The following is a 20,879-nucleotide window of genomic DNA, read 5'->3' as shown; positions in this document are numbered from 1 at the left end:
ACCAACAGGCCATCCCACACACATTTTAGCTGACCTTTATTATTAGTTTTCCTTGCCTTGTGTCCTTGTGCCTGTGGCATGATTCAGACATAGCAGCAAACCACAGCTTGTTTTTCCATGAATGAACCTGAGTGCTGCTCTGGCTCACATACTCCATTTCCCCCTCATCTGTGACTCAATGTTTAAGACTTTTCCTTTTGTGGAAACCATTGTAATCTGTCTTGAGTCTCAGCAAGAAAACTATATTGTTGGTTGCTGCTCACAGTCAAAAAATTATGACTTGCGCTTGCAAACCAGAATTCTGTGATTTGAAAGCCTGGTTGGAACAGTTTGGATATAATTACAAATGATGATGTGTCATAAAAATGCAAGAGGGAAGATGTGTGGATGGGTGTGGGAGGACACTCAGGTTTATTCACATAATGGGTTGGTTATCTGAATGCCATTTCAAGCTCCATGCATGGACAAAAGTTGCTTGTCCTGATGTCTGTTTGTCTCTTTTATTATACTACTTTCCCTAAGCCTGGTGTTTGTCTACCAGGTGCTACTAATGTGGGACACTTGGTAGCTGCTGTTCCTCTCTCCAGTGCTGAACAGTACTCTGGATTATTTGTCTGTCTTTATATTTGCAACAACTCTGTAAGGGTTGGTTAGCTCTTGGCTGATAGGAGTTTGAACATGGATCTCCAAATTCAAAGCTGTATCCACTTTTCTATACTGGCAGTCCCTGGGCTAATCCAGAATTGAAGCATCCAATCTGATGCAGAAGGTAAACTCCTGTGATCTTTTTGCAGCTCATCAAAGAGGATAGAACATGTGATCAAAAAATTTAAGCTGCAGCTGCCCTTCTATCCCTTATTCCCTTTTACATCTCTTTGGCTTTCTCTAGAACAGGGTTTCCCAAACTTTCCCCTCTCATGGCCTCGTTATTTTTACACTTCTCCTTCATAGCCTACTAAAATTTGGGGGTGGAGCCAGGAGACTTTGGGGGTGGAGCTGGGAGACAGGAAATGATGTACAAACAAGCCTAAAACTTGCAGTAATTTGTTTAGGAAAAGTAAGAGAATAGTGGGATTTTGCAATGCAATTTTAAAAATAAAACATCAAGAAAAAGCACAAGAATCACACAGCAGAAAACTAAAAATATAAAATGCTCTCAGTCTAGGAAAACATGAAATGGCAGCCTGGGAAAACATGAAATGGCAGGGCGTTTCAAGTTTCTCTCCCTGCCCCGGAAGGAAGAAAAAAAGAAAGAAAGAGAAAGATGCCAGCACTGAAGAAAGAAAGAAAGAAAGAAAGAAAGAAAGAAAGAAAGAAAGAAAGAAAGAAGAGAGAGAGAGAGAAAGAGAGAGAGAGAGAAAGAGAGAAAGAGAGAGAGAGAAAGAAAAAGAGAGAAAGAAGGCAGTACTGGGGAAACATGAAATAGCAGGGCATTTCAAGCTTCTTTCTCCCCCTCACCCTGCTCTACTCAGATTAGCAATGGCATGGATGGATGGAAGGAAGGAAGGAAGGAAGGAAGGAAGGAAGGAAGGAAGGAAGGAAGGAAGGAAGGAAACGGGGAAAGACTGACAGAAAAAGAGAGAGAGAGGAAGGAAGACAGGGGAAAAGACTGACTGACAGAGAGAGAGAAAGAGAAGGAAGAACGAAAGGGGAAAAGACTGACTTGACAAAGTGAGAGAGAAGGAAAGAAAGAGAAATGAAATGGCAGCGCTGAGGAAACGTGAAATAGCAGGGCATTTCAAGCTTCTTCCCCCACCCTCCTACCCCGCTGTACTCAGATTAGCATGGCAAGGAAGGAAGGAAGGAGACAGGGGAAAAGACTGACAGAGAGAAAGAGAGAGAGGAAAGGGAGTGGGAAATAAAGCAAATAGGAAACAAAGACTGATAGAAAGAATGAATGAATGAAAGAGAGGAAAGGAAGGAGGGGAAGAGAGTTGGAAACAAATAGAGAAAAAAAGAAAGAGAAAGAAAATAGGAAGGAAGGACAAGGGGGGGAAGGAGTGAAAGAAAGGAGGGACAAAAGGAAGAAAGAAACAGAAAAGAAAAATGGAAAAAAACGGGATGGGAGCAACTTACCTTTTAAACAGCTGACTCTGGCCAGGGGGAAGTCAGGCCAAATTTGCCCCCCCCCCAGCATCGTGCTGGCCCCCGCACCTCCTCCTCCCTCCCTTCTCCACCCCAGGTCAATTTTGGGCTATGTAAAGCCCTCCATCCCCTTTCCCCCGCCGACCACCTCGTCAGCGGGGAAAATGGCTCGCTCCCAGAACTGATTCGCCGCTCAGGCAGGCCAGCGGCAGATGGAAGGGATGGCATCCAAAAAGGGAGCTGCGACTGTTCCCACCCCCACACTTCCTGGGGAGGGAACAGTCACGGTGCCCTTTTTGGATGCTGTCTCTTCCATCTGCCGCCCGTCTGCCTGAGTGGCGAATCAGCGCAGGGAACACGCTATTTTCCCCGCTGACAAGGTGGTTGGCAGGGGAGGGGGATGGAGGGCTTTACACAGCCCAAAATTGATCTGGCGTGGGGAAGGGAGGGAGGAGGAGGCACAGGGGCCAGCGCGATGCCATGGGGGGGAGGTCGGTGGGAGGCCTCGAGACCCAGGATCGAGGCCTGGGTGCCCCGGTGCTGAGTCGCAACCCTGCCATTGGGAAATGCTGCTCTAGAAGATGTTTTTTCACATCAAACTCCCAAGTCTTCAGGTGAAGGGTGGAGAGAAGAAGACAAATTTGGAAAAGTCAAATTTGAGATGCCTCCCTTAAAAAAAAGTGTATGATAATTTGATTTCACAAGCTTTTGGTATGTTGCTGCCAGTTTGAGACATTATACAACTGCCCAGAAGATAAATAGGTTTTACGGAAAATTATTTCTTTTATGGAAATACAAGCTTCTTGTGATTTAACAGCTGTGGACTTTTTCAAAAAATACTACTGTTCATAAAGGAGGCTTGACAATAACTTCACAACTTGTCAAGATGAGTGCACTGATTCCTTTACAAGACTTGGTCAGGAGGGTTTATAAGATTACCATACTAAAAATAATACAAAACCAAAATGGCAATCTCTGCCTTGTGGTGTACCCGGTATCTAATGCAGTAAGTAAGAGGAATCATGAGAGCAAGCCTAAAGTATCAATAAATTTGCCTTTGCATTTGAGCCAAGACACAGTTTTCAGCTGAATGAACCTATGGACTGACTTAGTCACATAAATCAAAGAGTTCTGTTACTCTCAAAGGGAGAAGGCAAGAATCGCTGGAGAGAGTTCAGAATAGGATTGGACTAGAAAAGCCTTAATGAACTAGACAAATTCAGGAAGTGCATTGTTACCAGTACATGTCATTAATGTCCAAAGATACTCATAAAACATTACTTTTCTATCTCCAACTCATAATCTGTATTACTGCTTTGTGTTCTTCTACATCTACTGCTACTACTGATGTGGATCGTGTTGCCTTTGATCCAAAGCATGAGAATGGTGGGTATGTTGAAACCAGTTCAGCTCTTTAGATGGAAGTGAAAGATTGTGCTATTCAAGTATGTGGGGCTCTTATGTATCCCTCACCTCATTAGCCTTTACACTAATTAATTTTATAAGAATTAGAAGGTTTCCCCTCATTCTTAGGGTTTAAAAAAAATCAAAGCCTTGGACAACTGATTTATTTTGGGAACGAGCAGATTGAAGCATATTTAGAAGATGTTGCTAAATCATTGACTTGGCACTTGGAAGTTTTGGTTGAAAGGGTGGAGGCACAGTGCCTATAAAGCAGTGTTTCTGCGCTGTGAATCATACTTGGCACATCTCTCGGGGACTCTTATCTGCCTAGAATGACAGGCCTCTGCTGTTTATTATAGTACAAAGTATGAATTTGAGTCTCTAGATCAGAGAGCCTCCATCTGTGAAGCATCACCCCGAGGCAATACTGGACGGTGTTGGGAGGTCCATGGAGCTGAGAGATTCTCTCGTTTAAGACAAGTTGGTTTGCAGTCTGCATTATAAAGACGCATATTATAAGAATACAGAGAGACTGGGGGCAGGGGCTGTCATAGAAAGAAAATATGAGGCCAGTAAATGTAGGAGAAAATATTAATATTTACCACAGCCTCCTTTTAGCTTTAAGGCTCAAGTTTAGAGACAATGGGGTGTTCAGCCAAGACTGAGCCCTTTCATCCGAACTAAGAAGCCTTAATAAAAATGTGACTTCCTACTATGGAAGCCACTTAAGGTGACAGAAATCTCCTTAGGCTGGCTGGAAGAAAGCTTCAGAGTTTGTTGAGCAGAGTGACTGGCTCCCCCTCGATGGTTCCTTCTTTGTCATGATCTGTCACTATCATTTCCATTTCCCAGATGAAAAACTGAGGTTGCGAGGAGGTGGTATTGTTTGCCAAGGGCTTAAAGAAATTGATAGGGGGTCAGTTATTCAAGCAGGGTGGCTTGATACTCCCTCAGTAGCTGCATGATCCATTTGTCCAAGTTAACCGTAGCTCAACTAACAGGAGCCTCAAGGTTAGCCTTTTATGCTGCAATGTCTCTAAGAGGTCAAATGGTGTCTCTTGCTACTAGTAAAAGCTTTTGTTTGCCAAGGGGTTTGCTAAGGTAGGTTGGAATTCCTGGCCTCATTAAGGTTGCCAGCCTTCAGATAGATCCTAGATCTACAGCTGATCTCCAGATCGCAGAAATCAGTTCCTTTAGAGGAAATGTCTGCTTTGAAGGGTGGGCTCTGTGGCATTATACTCTGCTGAAGCGCTCCCCAAGCTCTTCCCCCAGATCTCCAGGAATTTCCCAGTCTGCAGTTGGCAACCCAAGCCCCAAGACATGTTTGAACCCGCCTTATTTGAATGGGAAAATATTAATTTGCATTCTGCAGGATGTCAATTATAGCATTTGAATGTAGTTTTTAAGAACAGAATATAAATTTGGATGAAAACTTCTGGAGAAGTTTCTAATTTTAGGCAGGTATTGGGTAATTTCTGGTAGATAGCTGTGGTGGAATGAGCCTGCTTTGGCCTGTAGGCTCTGTTTCCACCCTGCCTTCCTGGGTTTTTCCTGAACACCTGAAGAGCCATTCTTTTTCTCTGCTAATGCTCCACTATTGTTGTATGGAATTGCTCACTGGGAGGGTCAGGACTTCCAGCTTCACTTCCAAGTTCTGAGGCCTTGCCTCTGTGTCTCCTGCTGCCCAGTGCCTGGTCACCACTGGGACAGTTTACTGCCTTGCATGCCCCTGGAGGAATGGTCACTTGCCTTCCCCTTGGCATGCTTTTTAAAACAGTGTGCCCAAGATGGTGAGGTCTATGTGGTACAGAGAACTGCTACAAGCAACAAAAGTTATAAGGTATTTATTAAAAAGAAAATGTTCACAAACATAGTTTTAGCACAGCACCAGAATGAGCAAGGAATACAAAATAAATGGTTAAAAACACAATTCCTCTGTCCCTTCTTTGTATATGCCCTATCAGATGTTAAAATAGGACAGGCTCTTTAGCTTAAGACTTCTAGATCTCTGTAGAGTTGCCTTTACTCTGAAGTTTGCTCCAGTTCTTTAGGGTAAGCATATGGTCAATGGCTGCCCTTCAAGTGTATGTCCTCCTATGGACTCCACACCTAAGGGGAAAAACCCTCCTTCCTGTTGTAAGGGATTTTTATCATGTCTATTTCTCCATCCCCTGACCAGGTCAGGTCAGAAAAGCATTTCCTGCTGTTTCTTCCTGGTGATTATCTAGGATTTTATCCCTCCAAATCTTTGTTCCCTGCTAGGAGGAAGGGTAGATCTTGACTCACCCATTATTTCTCCTGTGAGATCTATTAGCATTTGAATGAAGATTGAGCCATTTGGAAAGCAATTGTGCAGCCTTCTCCTTCCCATACTTGTTCTCTTCCCATAGAGAAAAAAAATGTTTAAAATGTGCAATGATGATGATAATATTGGATTTATATCCCACCCTATACTCTGAATCTCAGAGCAGTCACAATCTCCTTTACCTTCCCTCCCACACACAATAGACACCCTGTGAGGTAGGTGGGGCTGAGAGAGCTCTTACAGTAGCTGCCCTTTCAAGGACAATTCCTGCGACAGCTATGACTGACCCAAGGCCATTCCAGCAGCTGCAAGTAGAGAAGTGGGGAATCAAACCTGGTTCTCCTAGATAAGAGTCCGCACACTTAACCACTAAACCAAAATGGAGTCTTTGCTCATTTTGAACCTCCCAGGAGAAAACAAATTTCATCACAAGAACTGTTGCTGTTTTTACTGAGGGAAAGTTCTATTAAACTAGCACTTGAATATCAGTAACCTATGGTTGCTAGCCAAATCTCCTTTATTCTTATAGTGTATTCCTTAAAAATGGCAGCCTACAGCTATGTATTCAGTAAAACACATGATTTGCCAAGCTATGTACTGAGGCCTGCCACATGCTAGCCTGCTCTTAACATGTGTTTTCCCTCCTGATTACTCTTAATAGTGAGAAGTAGAATTATAGTTTGCCGTTTCAAAAAGCCATTTTGTCTCAGATGACTTAACACCAAGAATACTTTGGCAGCGCAACTCATCATGGTGACGAAGTGCTTGGGAAACGTTTGTGGCAGTTCTCTCTTTATCTGCTGGAAGTCCAAAACAATACATCGGAAGATGATGAGCCAGTTAATTAGCTGAAAGAGATTGTCTGCATGAAGGTTGGGTTTTGGCCTCAGTTAAATGTTGTCGCAGGGCAAGAAAATCTGAACCTCCAGGAGCAAACTGTGGAATGTACTTCATGTACTGTTCAGTGATGATGCTGTAAATGTTCTGTTCCAAGACCATTGAGGGATGAAAGTAGGAAAGAGTTTAAAAGTAGTTCTGTTGACAAAAAAAACATTGCAGCATGATGGGAAGCTTTAGTTTACGGAGTACTGGCATCTGTTTGTTTGAAAGCCTGTATCCTGCTTTTTTTCTGTAACTATCAGAGCAGCATACAGTGAAAACTGAAGCACATCATATAACAGCCTATTGTACTATAGATTACAAAAAGTCAGTGAAAGCTATCATGTGTGGAAATCCTTATATATTTGGGAAGGCTTAGAACCAACATGTTGAGTTAAGCAGCCATGGAAGATTTTTGTATGCACACTTGCAGAAGCACTAAAATGACTCAATGTGTGCAAAACAAAGCACCAGAGTATTTTTTTATGCAATTTCAAAAGCAAATTGTATAAAACCATGTGAACCACCGATACGTTTCGTTGTCCTCTGTGCATGTTGTTATATCATTAAAAATTATATTTAAGGGCTGCAGTTTGGGAGAAAAAGCTATTGTACTGCTGCGTGCACAAATGGAACTGCTTACACCAGGGATGGCCAAACTTGCTTAATATAAGAGCCACATAGAATAAACATCAGATATTTGAGAGCCGCAAGACATGAATGTCTGAGAGCTGAAAGGAAGGAAAATAGATGGTGAGGGGGATAGAGGAGGAAAGAAAGCAACTTTAACTTTAAATGCTTTCTCCAAGCCGCTGACTGGCTTGGCTTGGAGAAGTGATTTAAAGAGAGAAATGTCTTCTCCAAGCCAGCCAACAGGAGAGTGGGGGCTTTGAGAGCCACACAATATGTGTGAAAGAGCCACATGTGACTTCTGAGCCACAGTTTGGCCACCCCCTGGCTTACACGTTGCTGGATCCAAGCTGTAGGATTGCCAGGTCCCACTTGGGAAACACTTGGAGAATTGTGAAGCCCAGGGAGGGCAGGGTTTGGAGAGGGGAGGGACTTCAGCAGGGTGTAATGCCATAAAGTCTACCCTCCAAAGCAACCATTTTCTTCAGGGGAACTGATCTCTGTCATCTGGAAATCTGTTGTTATCCCAAGAGATCTCCAGCCCGGATCTGAAGGTTAGCAACCCTACCAACCCATCAAATGGGGAGAGAAGACTAAAGCCAAACAATGTTCTTGACACTGCTTCCTTATGGCTTATAAATACTGTTTACAATGCAGCATATGTTGAAGGGGGAAATCAGAGGTGATCGAGAAATTAAGATTTTGTTTCAGTCAGGTAGAGCACAATTTTTGTATGACCTTTAGGAGGGAAGCTTGTGCCATAGCTCACTGGTATTCAGTCTCTTGCTTCTCAAGGGCATGGGCTTTCTTTTGGTTGGCTTTCAGTCTGGCCTACAACCTGTGATGTTGTGATCAGTGAGACAGTAGGCACCAGCTGAAAGCCATTTAGTTAAGAAAATGGTGCAGCTATGCTTTGAGCACAGCATCTTCCTTCTAGAATGATCTACATTGGTCTGTACAGCAGAACATCCAATTTTCTTCTTGCCTGTTTTTAGGTTGCAGCTGCTCCCTGGTGGATGCCTGTTAAAGGAGCTAATTGGAGGCACCCCGAGGGTCCTGATTCTGATATTTCAAACCGGTGAGATCCAGACAGCTAATGTCTTTCAACTCTGATGCTTTGGGCTCCTGATGTGTGTTTAAAAATTGGAGAAGCTTGCCCATTTCATAATTCATGCAGAATGCACAAATGTTTTACTCTGTCTCCTAGGATAAAGATTTAGTGAGAAACTGCTTCACAAACTCTGCTTTTGTGTACCTTGGGTATTTACTTTTGATTGTTTTTTGACCACTATGATTCCAGTGCTTTCCTTCCATCTTGCTCTCAAGTATTCAAGGTGTATAGTAGACATGGTTGTTATTGTGTGAAGTAATTTTGGCCTAGTGAAGCCTTGTTCAGTGCTATGCCTTGTACATTATTAATATCTTTGGTTCACACTGCCTTGTAGATGCACACAATGTAGAAATATGAGTGTAGTGCTTGCTGTGAGGGCCATCTGTTCAAGAATTCATTTTCTGCTTGGAAACATCTCCAGTACTCCACAGAAAAACCATCTGTGTTAGGGCTGCTGACTCTGGCCTGGCAAATGGAGAGCCAGTGTTGATGTAGCCGTTAAGAGTGTCAGACTAGTATCTGGGAGACCCAGGTTTGAATCCCCACTTGTGCCATGGAAACTTGCTGGGTGATTTTGCGCCAGTCACACTATCTCAGCCTAACCAACCTCACAGGCTTGTTCTGAGCATAAAATGGAGGAAAGGAGAATGCTATAAGCTGCCTGGGACTCCATGAGAAAAGCAGGGTATAAATTAGTTAAATTTGTGGAAATTTCAGGGCAGTGCCTTTGGAAGTTTCAATTTGGGGAGGGATGTCAACTAGAATCTATTGTATGTCATAGAGTTTGCCCTCTGAAGCTGCCATTTCCTTCAGGGGAACTGATCTCTGAAGTGTGGAGTCAGTTGCAATTCTAGGAGAACTCCAGGCCTTTCCTGGAAGTTAGCAACCTTAATCTGTGTGGGAACAGTTGTTGAAGAGGATAGGAAATGCACAGTTCTTTTTATATTTTGTCCTTAACAGAGCTGCTATTTTGTATTTGGAATCTACCAACTTGGAACCATGGCATGGCCAAGTATACTGAAGTAACAGGCAAATGAAAACGGCAGATATTGTTTTTGTAAGTTACAATTACAGCTTGGAAGTGGGAACTGTAGTGATTTTCTTGGTCTTTATTGAGCTGTAATGTTTCAGTTCTGATATACCAAGCCAGGAGGTGTAGAATAAATGACCATCTTTTTCTTTTGGATCACATTACCAGTATAAATTTAATCCTGTTATTTGTATTATTAAAATGAAAGCGCCCATCATGGTTTTTGTAAATTGGTTCCACAGGGAGTCATTTATGGAACAGGGAGACAAATCAAAGCCTTCACAAGTTCATGGAAATGTTCATTCTAATGATTGACTCAACCCCCCACTTCTGTTCTCACAAAAACTATTTATACATTTCTGCATTACAGTATATGTTCTTTTCCCCCCTTGAAATAAAGCCTATGTGTTAGAAACAACCACATATAAAATGGCCTTAAAGAGTACTAATAAGATTTATTCCCTCAAAGCTGGTAATCTGACCACATCATCCTGTACTAGCTCCTCATGACGATTCAATCATTTGCTATCTGGTGGGAAGGAAGGAATGTTAGTTGACCATGAGAGGATTAAAAAATAGGTCAAAATCAATGCTGAACAACGTTCTTAGGAATCTTTTCCCTGTAGCAATGCACTGTGGAAGTTTATGACCCAGACCTGGGAATAAGTTGTGAGCTCATTAATCAGTTTTTCTGTAACCATATCATATATATCTAAGCCAATTGGCCAGATCTCAGAATAGTTAAATCCAGTAACTGAAGCTGTGAATGAACAGGTCTTTTTACATACCTGGAAAGTATCTCCGGTTTGCAGACAAATCTAAAAACATATATTTGGGGAGAGGGGGATGGAGTTAAAAACACCCCCAAAATAATAAAAGGAGCACTTGTAGATTTAATACTAGAAGCTCTCTTTGCAGCTGTTATAAGGCAGCCACAGCATTCTAGGCTTGGTTTCTGTCTGTGAAAAGCATGGGGGGTGGGGTGGGGGAAAGCAAGGCCCTTTCCAGGGCTGCTTTGGACTTTGTGGGAGGATTTATCAGGGCCAGTCCTGGCATCAACCACTAAGTGACTTGATACCAACTGGCTAACATGACTTAGCTAGGCCTAGCTGCTTGTTAGTCTGCAACAACAGCCATAATATGAAAGCCAGCACAGCGTGGTATACAAGTTAGACCTTCAGTGTAGTGTTCGGGACGCCCAGACTGAAATCACCAGACTGCCATGAAAGCTCAGTAGGTGATGTTGTTCCAGTTACATTTCAGCCTACCCTACCTCATGAGTTTGTTGTGAAGATAAAAAGAAGAGGAGAATGAGGCAAGCTGCTTTGATCCCCACTGTGGAGAAAGGTGGGGCATAAATGAAGTAAATAAATAAATAATAAATGTAGCTGAAGATTAGAGGTAAATCAAAAGTATGGATCAAAAGAGCTAGTTTGGTGTAGTGGTTAAAAGCAGCGAACTCTTATCTGGGAGAACTAGGTTTGATTCCCCATTCCTCCCCATGCAGCTGCTGGGTGACCTTTGGTCAGTCACAGTTCACTCAGAGCTGTTCTCTAAAGAACAGTCCTCAAAAGAGCTGTCTCAGTCCCACCTATGCCACAGGTGTCTATTGTGGGGAGAGGAAGGGAAGAAGATTATAAGCTGCTTTGAGACTCTGAGTGAAGGGCAAGATATAAATCCGATCTCCTCCTCAGGAAAGGGTGAGGCAGGTATGGAAACTGCCAGGAGGAGTAAAAGGGGAAATAATGTGTGTAGGGGTATACAGGGGAAAGTGAGATGCCGCCCAACCCGCCCCCCCCAAGTCCATGAGGGTCTCCTCCTATACAATGTGCCAATTTTTCTTCTAGTCAGAAGCTGCTGGGGGAAGCTGATGACAGAAGAGCAGATAAAGATAGTCTGGCTGTTGTATGGGAAGGAAGCAGAAAAAAAGGAGAAGTTATGGGGGTATTTCAGGGAAAAGAAAGAGGAAACAGTGGGGGGAGGGGAAATTAAATTCCCCCCACAAGTCCTTATGGGTTCCTGATTGTAATCTATAATGAAAATTCCAAACACATATTAATAAATGACTTTACTGAACTTGTATGTCGTGCAAGGAACAACAGAATCAGACAAATAACTATGGTAATAAGGACACTAGACCGTGTTGAGACTGCACCACGACAAACAACCTGATGTTGTATTTACAATGTTAGACTAGGATCTGGGAGGCCCTGGGTTTTTTTTTAACCAAACTTTTTATTTTTGCAATATATTGAAATAAATTCGTCTATTCAAATTCAAATATACTTCTCCAATAAGAACATAAGAGAACATAAGAGAAGCCATGTTGGATCAGGCCAACAGCCCATCAAGTCCAACACTCTGTGTCACACAGTGGCAAAAAATTTTATATACACACATACACTGTGGCTAATAGCCACTGTGCTCCATATTTTTATCTAAACCCTTTTTGAAGGTGGCTATACTTGTGGCCGCCACCACCTCCTGTGGCAGTGAATTCCACATGTTAATCACCCTTTGGGTGAAGAAGTACTTCCTTTTATCCGTTTTAACCTGTCTGCTCAACAATTTCATCGAATGCCCACGAGTTCTTGTATTGTGAGAAAGGGAGAAAAGTACTTCTTTCTCTACTTTCTCCATCCCATGCATTATCTTGTAAACCTCTATCATGTCACCCCGCAGTTGACGTTTCTCCAAGCTAAAGAGTCCCAAGCGTTTCAACCTTTCTTCATAGGGAAAGTGCTCCAGCTCTTTAATCATTCTAGTTGCCCTTCTCTGGACTTTCTCCAATGCTATAATATCCTTTTTGAGGTGCGGCGACCAGAACTGCACACAGTACTCCAAATGAGACCGCACCATCTGTTTATACAGGGGCATTATGATACTGGCTGATTTGTTTTCAATTCCCTTCCTAATAATTCCCAGCATGGCATTGGCCTTTTTTATTGCAAACGCACACTGTCTTCACATTTTCAGTGAGTTATCTACCACGACCCCAAGATCTCTCTCTTGGTCAGTCTCTGCCAGTTCACACCCCATCAACTTGTATTTGTAGCTGGGATTCTTGGCCCCAATGTGCATTACTTTGCACTTGGCCACATTGAACCTCATCTGCCACGTTGATGCCCACTCACCCAGCCTCAACAGATCCCTTTGGAGTTCCTCACAATCCTCTCTGGTTCTCACCACCCTGAACAATTTAGTGTCATCCGCAAACTTGGCCACTTCACTGCTCACTCCCAACTCTAAATCATTTATGAACAAGTTAAAGAGCATGGGACCCAGTACCGAGCCCTGCGGCACCCCACTGCTTACCGTCCTCCACTGCGAAGACTGCCCATTTATACTCACTCTCTGCTTCCTATTACTCAGCCAGTTTTTGATCCACAAGAGGACCTGTCCTTTTACTTCATAACTCTCAAGCTTTCTAAGGAGCCTTTGATGAGGAACTTTATCAAAAGCTTTCTGGAAGTCAAGGTAAACAACATCTATTGGGTCTCCTTTGTCCACATGTTTGTTCACCCCCTCAAAGAAATGTAACAGGTTAGTGAGGCAAGATCTTCCCTTGCAGAACCCATGCTGAGTCTTCCTCAATAACCCGTGTTCATCAATGTGCCTACTCACAATGTGCCTCCAATACTTTACATATTTTCCTCCCCGCCCACTCCTCTTATTCATGACCTCCGCCGGTACTTAAAACAAATTAAAAGCATATTAAAGGTAAATTCACAATTATAAAATCTTTAGAAAGAAAAAATTATCATTCACTAACCTTTTCTCTAATAATCACTTAGTACTTATTAAACACAAAGCTCATAATTATTAAATCAATTCCAGAGTTCCACCTATCTTAGTCTTATCTTAACTCTCATATATATATTTACCAAATAACTATGTTCTACTAATGCTTTTATCACAATTCCTCTTTATCATTTAAAGTCCAATTAATATTGTCATACACTACTAAATATCTTTTCACCATTATAAAATTTTTACACAGAGTTATCTTTCATTAACCTTTTCTCTAACATTCACTTAGTACTTATTAAACATAAAACTCATAGTTATAAAATCAAGTCTTAATCTCATTTTAACTCATATATGTATAATTACCATGTAACTATATCCTACTAACTCAATAATCACGATTCTTCTTTATCATTTAAAGTTCAGTTAATGTTGTCATAAACTACTAAATGTCTCTTCACCCTCCATTGTATTTCCATGTAACTTTGGAATTTACTCCAGTCTTCTTTAAACTTCTCCAAATTATTGTCTTTTAAGATTCTAGTAAGTTTGTCCATTTCACTCCAGTTAAGAACCTTTAAGACCCAGTCCCATTTTTCAGGTATTCTGTCTTGCTTTCACATTTGTGCATACAATGTTCTCACAGCTGAAAGCAAATACCACAACAATGTTCTGTCTTGCTTCGGAAAGCTTTCCCTTTGTAATCCCACCAGAAAGACATCTGGTGCTCTCCTAATATTATAACCCAAGATTTTCGAGATCTCTTGTTGAATCATTGTCCAAAATTGTTTCACCTTTTCACAAGTCCACCACATGTGGTAGAAAGAACCTTCATGTTTTTTACATTTCCAACACCTATCTGAAGCTTGATTACTCATTTTTGTTAGCTTTTTAGGTGTCATGTACCATCTGTACAGCATTTTGAAACAGTTCTCTTTTATGTTATATAGCACGTTGATATTTTCATTGAATTCTTCCATAGGTGTTCCCATGTCTCCATCTGTATTTTTTTTATTAAAGTTAATCGCCCATTTAATCATTTGAGGCTTCACCACCTCCTCTTCTGTAGACCATTTCAATAACAGCTTATACATCCTTGAGATCAATTTTTCATTCTCGCCAAAACAGCATTTTCTCCATTTCTGTTTTCTCTCGTCTTATACCTGTACTCTTCATGTCTTTCTCTATCAAGCTTTTAATTTGTAGCAGCTGAAACCAATCAAATTTGTCCTGAAGCTCTTCAACCGATTTCATTTCAACTTTGCCCCCCTTGAACTTTAGCAGTTGTTCATATGATACCCATTTCCCTTCCCTTACACTTTGCGGCATACTTATTACTTCTGTTGGCACAATCCAAAGTGGTTTCCTCTCATCTCCATACTTACTATATTTTTTCCAAGTATTCAGCAAACTCCTCCTTATATAGTGATGTGAAAAAAACCCATCCATCTTCTCTTTCCCGTAATATATATACGCATGCCAGCCAAAGATATTTCCATGTCCTTCTAGCACCAATAATTTTTTGTTGATCAAAGTCATCCATTCCTTAATCCATACCAATCAAACTGCATCATGATATAGCATTAAATCAGGTAATTGGAAGCCGCCTCTTTCTTTCGCATCTGTTAAGATTTTCATTTTGATTCTTGGTTTCTTACCCGCCCAAATAAACTCTGAAATCTTTCCCAGTGTACTGGGTTCTTATTAATGAACATCACATCATCTGCAAAGGCTCTGTATTTACAGGAAAAACCTTTCAACTTCAATCCCTCTATTTCACTGTCTTCATCAATTTGAGTCAACAAGACCTCTAGGGTCATTATAAACAACAACGGAGATAGAGGGCAACCTTGTCTTGTGCCTTTGCTGATCTTCAGTTGTTCAGTTAAGTCAGTATTCACACAGAGTTTTGCCTGTTGTTCTGTATATATTGCTTTAATCATCCTTATAAAATCATCTCCTAATTTCATTTTCTCCATCACTGCAAACATAAAGTCCCAGTTAAGATTATCAAAAGCTTTTTCTGCATCCGCAAAAAATAAAGCCACCTCCTTTTCTGGATGTTTTTCATAGTATTCAATAATGTCTATTACATTTCTGATGTTATCCCTTATTTGCCTCCTAAGGAGAAAACCTGCTTGTTCTTCCTGAATAGAAATGTTTAAATGCTGTTTGAGTCGTTCCGCTAGAATTCTAGCAAATATTTTATAATCATTATTCAGTAGTGAAATTGGTCTATAGTTTTAACATTCGTAGGAGGCTCTGGTTTGAATCACCTCTGTCATGGAAATTTGCTGTGGTGACCATGGACCAGTCATGCTCTCTCAGCCTAACCTACCTCACAGGATTGTTGTAAGGATAAAATGGAAGAGAGGAGAATGATGTAAGCAGCTTAGGACCCCATTGGAAAAAAGTGGGCTATAAAGTAAATAAATAAATAAAAACAGTGCGTGTATCAGGATGGTGATGGAGAAACAGAAATTAGCAAGAAGGCAAAGAGTTACATGAGGGAGATGAAAATATGAGATCTCGCACGTTTTGCCAATTTGGATACATAGGAGGCAGGCCAGGGGAACAAATAATCCTATATAGTCTTCATCCTTATAGCTCTTACTTATAGTTCATAATTTGAGGTCCCTACATCCACCTACATAGGTGGTGTGTTGCTAGGGTTGCCAACTTCCAGGGGGTGGCTAGAGATCTCTGGGGGTTACAACTGACTTCCAGGCGACTGCAGTTTCCCATCCCAGAGCAACTTTATGTGGCACATTTGTCTGACTGGATCCTGCATGATGTTATCTGTGGTATCAAAGATTAGAGGTAGATAAAAAATATGGATCAAAAAAGCCAGTTTGATGTAGTGGTTAAGAGTGACGGACTTTAATCTAGGAGAACTGGGTTTGATTCCCCACTTCTCCACACTGCAGCTACTTGGTGACCCTGGGGCCGACGTCAAACATACATAAAATGACGAGATGGGCATGGATGAAAGCCAGATGCATGTCGGATTTTATGCGGTTGTCCAAACATCAGCATCTGGCAATGGTCGTTGGCTCATTCTTGTCCCGAACTGCCATGACTGAGACATGGACTTTTTTGATAGTACATTAAATCCGGAATAAGAATTCTTCCGACGACTCCCACGCGTACTTTCTATGTTTGAACACTCTATTATAGCCGACTCGTCGCAAGCGCACATCCACTTCCCTGCGAGAGCCCACTCCAAATGATATCATTGCGCCAGCAATTGTTGACTCAGCCTTCCAACCTTCCGAGGTCGGTAAAATATGCACCCAGCTTGCTGGGGGGGGGGGGGAAGTATAGATGACTGGGGAAGGCAATGGCAAACCACCCCGTAAAAGGTCTGCCATGAAAACTTTGTGAAAGCAGCGTCACCCCAGAGCCAAAAACGACTGGTGCTTGCAAAGGGGACCTTTCCTAAATGGGGGAGGGGTAGATCGCCCACCTTTGCTGTCTCCCTGCCAGTGGAGGAAGATGACCCACCTTTGCTGTCTCCCCGCCAGGTGGAGAGACAGCAAAGAGAATTGCCGTGTCCCCCCCCATTTAAACACCACGGCAGGGTGTTTAAATGGAGGGGGGAGGAAGATCACCCACCTTTGCTGTCTCTCCGCCAGGCGGAGAGACAGTAAAGAGAACTCCTGGGCTTCCCCTTCCTTTCTGGGTGTTTAAATTGGGGGGGGGGGGCAGATCGCCCACCTTTTCTGGCACCTTTAAAAAAAACCCCCAACCAAGCACAATATCCCATGTACTGCACTTGCGCGAGTGTGGAATGCCATCTCAAAAAATGAGATCCAGTTGAGACCTCTGATCAACCAGCGACGGGACCAACGCTGCTTAGAACTGAAGAATGGAGGGATGTCTGATCAGGAAATTCATTGTAAAAAATCTGCGGGGTATAATAGCGACGGGTTAGGGATGGATTTAATGGTGAGTATGACCGCGGCCTGGGTCAGTCATAGTTCTCTCAGAATTCTTTCACCAGTGAATTTCTGAAGGGTTTTCCAGGATTCAGTACATTAATATAAATCATGGGATGGTTATTGTAATTGTACTTTGTGGAACAAGTACAACTTTTTCAGGATTTCAGTGTTAGCAGATCAATGAGCATGATGGAATTGTCAAACTCATTAAAATCATATTTGCCATCTTATTTTAGCTGTGCAAACAAAGCAGAAGGCAGTTTCAAATATCCTTCAAAATGTGTTGCTATGACCTTTACTAATAGCTAGGGACTCATGCCTTTTAATAGTGTATTTTAATTCTACTTTGGAATACACAAACACACACACAAATTCTTTCTCACATTTTGCTGTTTCATCCCACTTTGCCTAAACACTATTTCTGAATTGCGGTGCTTTTTGACTTCATTGGGTTTTGAGTTTTTATTTTATTTTTTTCAAATCTTGTAAGTACTTTAGTCAACAGCTAGAATTCTAACATTCAGAAAGTTTTAACTTTTGTTTTGTTAGACGTATATGTTGGTGCACTCTGTATTGTGTCTGCCAATTTCTTGGTTTGGCAAGAAGTTCTGATTTTATTCAGGATTTGAACCAAAGCTGGTTGTCTTCATTTCCATTGATTTTCTATTAATTTATTGTGTCTCAGAATAGATCATCCAGTTCTTCATGTCTCTTGGAATGATGCTGTAGCATTTTGTACTTGGGCAGGAAAACGGCTACCAACAGAAGCTGAATGGGAATACAGCTGTCGAGGGGGCCTTGAGAACAGGTATTTACCATTTTTCCTCCCCCCCCCCCAAGATCCTTTCGCAGTTGATGACAAAAATGAGGAACAGAGTCCTTCCCTCACAAGTTTTGCTGGTCTCAGCTTTTGCATAGATCAGAATTAGGTGACATGCAGCCCTCAAATAAATCGTATTTATTCATTTATTTAAATGGAAAACTGAGATTTTTTTTCAAATGCCGAATCTAAAAAATCTCTCCTTTCACAAAAGTAAAAGGATTTTGTCTTTCATGTTTGAGACAAATTGGGCTCTTTGTTTTCCTGTTTGGTGAGAAGTGTCCAGGCATATTTTCCAGCATGCCAGAATCTATTTCATATTCTGATGATAAATAACCATGTGAGGAAACATTATTGTATCTAAATTTTAATAAGAAAAGGTTGAGGGGGGATGAGGCACATTAAAATTCCCTAGGTGAAAGGGGTGGGAGTTCTAGATTTAGAAGAAGCTGAAAACATCCTAGGCAATGGAGGAGAAACTGGGTTCACATTTCACTTGTCACAAGATTTAGTGTTCATGTACCTTCACTTCAGTTTAAGCTTTCCCTTTCCAAGAGCATGTTTTTTTCTCTTGCCATTGTTCCCTGTCAGCATGAGTGCAAATGTGTAGTCTTTATCTCTCAATATTTTTTTCAGGTTTTTCTGGTAGGTGGAACTCAAGGGAACTGGGTTTTCCAATTATCATGCCCCCCCTCCATTATTTTGCTGCAAGAATAGGGATTCTTCTCCTGTCATGTTTCCCCAACCCTGTTTTGAGTCTGAATTGGCCGGGAGGTCAGAATGACTCTCTTTGAAACATTCTAAAGATCGTCAGTGATTATTTTGAAATAGCACAAGCTTTGTGTGTGAAACATAACCTGCCTGAGAACCAAGAAAAGGCACGAGCTCCTGCATTTCAAAGAAACAGAACTTCAAACCCACTCCATACATGCCCTTGGATCTTTGTGTCCGCTAGAGATGCATTAGATGACATAGGATTACAATTTATGTTACATATCAAAAAGGAAGCTATAAAAACATGACATACTACTTGTATCTTAAATCTCTTGTCTTTGATTTATAATCCCCAAATGTAGTCAGTAATTGCTTCTCTGTTTTTTAAAGCTACCTTGCAAGGATAAATCCTCATTTAAGAACAAATCCTTAAATTACAAGGATAATCTGTAGTCCCCTTTTCTCTCTCCATCCTCAGTTTTTAATTTTATATCTTGTTCAATAAGATTTGTATAGGCTCCCAGGGCCTAATCTTTACAGCCGTATTTATAGTTTTACAGTCCTATCCTAAACAGTATTATACCCTGTCCATAGAAATCAGTGGAGTTAGAAGGATGCTTAGGATGGCACATTTGAACATCTGGCTTTTGTTTTTGTTTGGAGATAAGATTTTGGAACAGTTTTCTTGCAAGATCCATGGGGGTTGCTGTATAATATACACATCTGCAATGCTGCCTGGCAAAACTACCATATAAGTACAGGATACTGAACATATCTTATTTTTTAAAGCATCGCTCTGTGTGCAGCACATAGCTTCATATTAAATGATATATAAAAATACCCCTTTGAAACTGGTAGCTGCTTGCTCCTCTTATCTTTGATCTCCTCTTGACTCCAAGCCAAAAACAGCCTGGATGTTTTCCTGGGTAACATTTGTCTGTGTTTCTTTCAACAGACTCTTCCCATGGGGGAACAAGCTTCATCCAAGAGGTCAGCACTATGCTAATATCTGGCAGGGAGAATTCCCCATGAGCAATACTGAGGAGGATGGATACAAAGGAACTGCACCTGTAAGTATGAGTGAAGCAGACTAGCAGTGTCCCTAGAGCTTATGGATAACCTCCTGCATGCAAAAAGGGTCTTGTGGCAGGCTTTTCTTTTCTTTTGTATGAGAGTTCAGTTTGTCAGATGCATGTAGTGGATCCTCACAGACCAGATAAAGTTATGAAAGGGGGGAAAGTTGCAAGCAGCGCAGCAAACTTTGATTTGGTGAAGACCTATCCCAGAACCAATATAAGGCAACAATCCCTGTGCAGCTTGAGACACAGTCTGTGAGGAAGGCAGTTATTCTGTGGGGTTTTTTTGTCCTGACTTTTTTCAGTGAATACCTCCCCACCTCTGGGTTGTCTTGTCCATTACAGATCTGGTACAAACCTAATATTGCTAATCTACTTCTATTAAAAGAGCTGGAAGGGGCCATAGGCTTATATGTTCTCTCTCATCTCCTGCACAAATCCTGCCTTTGACAGTATTAACCACAGTGCAGAATTGACACTTAGAGTAGGACTAGTGCTGCATGCACAGTTTCATATTGCTTCAAAAGATCCCCAGCACCATGTATCTTTTATAAGTGACATGTAATAGTAAGGATGTAAAGAAAAATTGGCTAACTGGATCAGGTATATACAGCCCAGTACTTTGTTGTAAAAACATCAGGACAGAACCCAGAAGTCTGGACATCATGATAATGGGCAGTGCAGTGGTCTTTCAACTCAACCTTTCCAGACGCAGGACCTACATTGAATACCCAGATGCCAGCATGGGATCTCAAAGTACACTACAGAAAACCACACGATACCTGTTTTGTATGGGTTGTATGATAAAGCAGGCTTATCTGGTTTTAAGTTTCTGGTTCTGCTGCAACTTGGAGGGCTGTCTCTAGAAGGTGGTGCTTGGGGGATATTGTTCAGCCTCATGGATTCTCCAAGGGTCTGTTCTGTCCTCCGTGTTATTTAACATCTATATGAAAATGCTGAGTGGGGTCATCCAGAGTTTTGGAGTGTGTTGCCATCGGGATGTGGATGACATGCACAGTATGCTGTCTTAACCTGGTATTTGCCTTCCTAACAGACTGTGTCCCAAGTTGTATAGGGATCTTTGACTTATATTGGTTCTGGGATAGGTCCTCACCAAATCAAAGTTTGCTGCCCTGC

General features: G+C 41.6%; 1 protein-coding gene across 4 annotated transcripts in view; it reads left to right on the top strand.

Moving 5' to 3' along the window:
- SUMF1 (sulfatase modifying factor 1) overlaps positions 1-20,879 on the top strand; it is a 102,565-nt gene that overhangs the window by 33,328 nt on the left and 48,358 nt on the right. For all 4 annotated transcript variants that reach the window (XM_060239582.1, XM_060239581.1, XM_060239584.1 and 1 more), the window contains exons 4-6: positions 8,299-8,381; positions 17,818-17,940; positions 19,622-19,736. In XM_060239582.1, the coding sequence (XP_060095565.1) occupies positions 8,299-8,381; positions 17,818-17,940; positions 19,622-19,736 (321 nt within the window). The remainder of the gene's footprint in view (positions 1-8,298; positions 8,382-17,817; positions 17,941-19,621; positions 19,737-20,879) is intronic.

Source organism: Heteronotia binoei, chromosome 5, assembly GCF_032191835.1.
Source record: "Heteronotia binoei isolate CCM8104 ecotype False Entrance Well chromosome 5, APGP_CSIRO_Hbin_v1, whole genome shotgun sequence".
NCBI lineage: Eukaryota > Metazoa > Chordata > Lepidosauria > Squamata > Gekkonidae > Heteronotia > Heteronotia binoei.
This window is presented reverse-complemented; position numbering and strand designations above follow the sequence as displayed.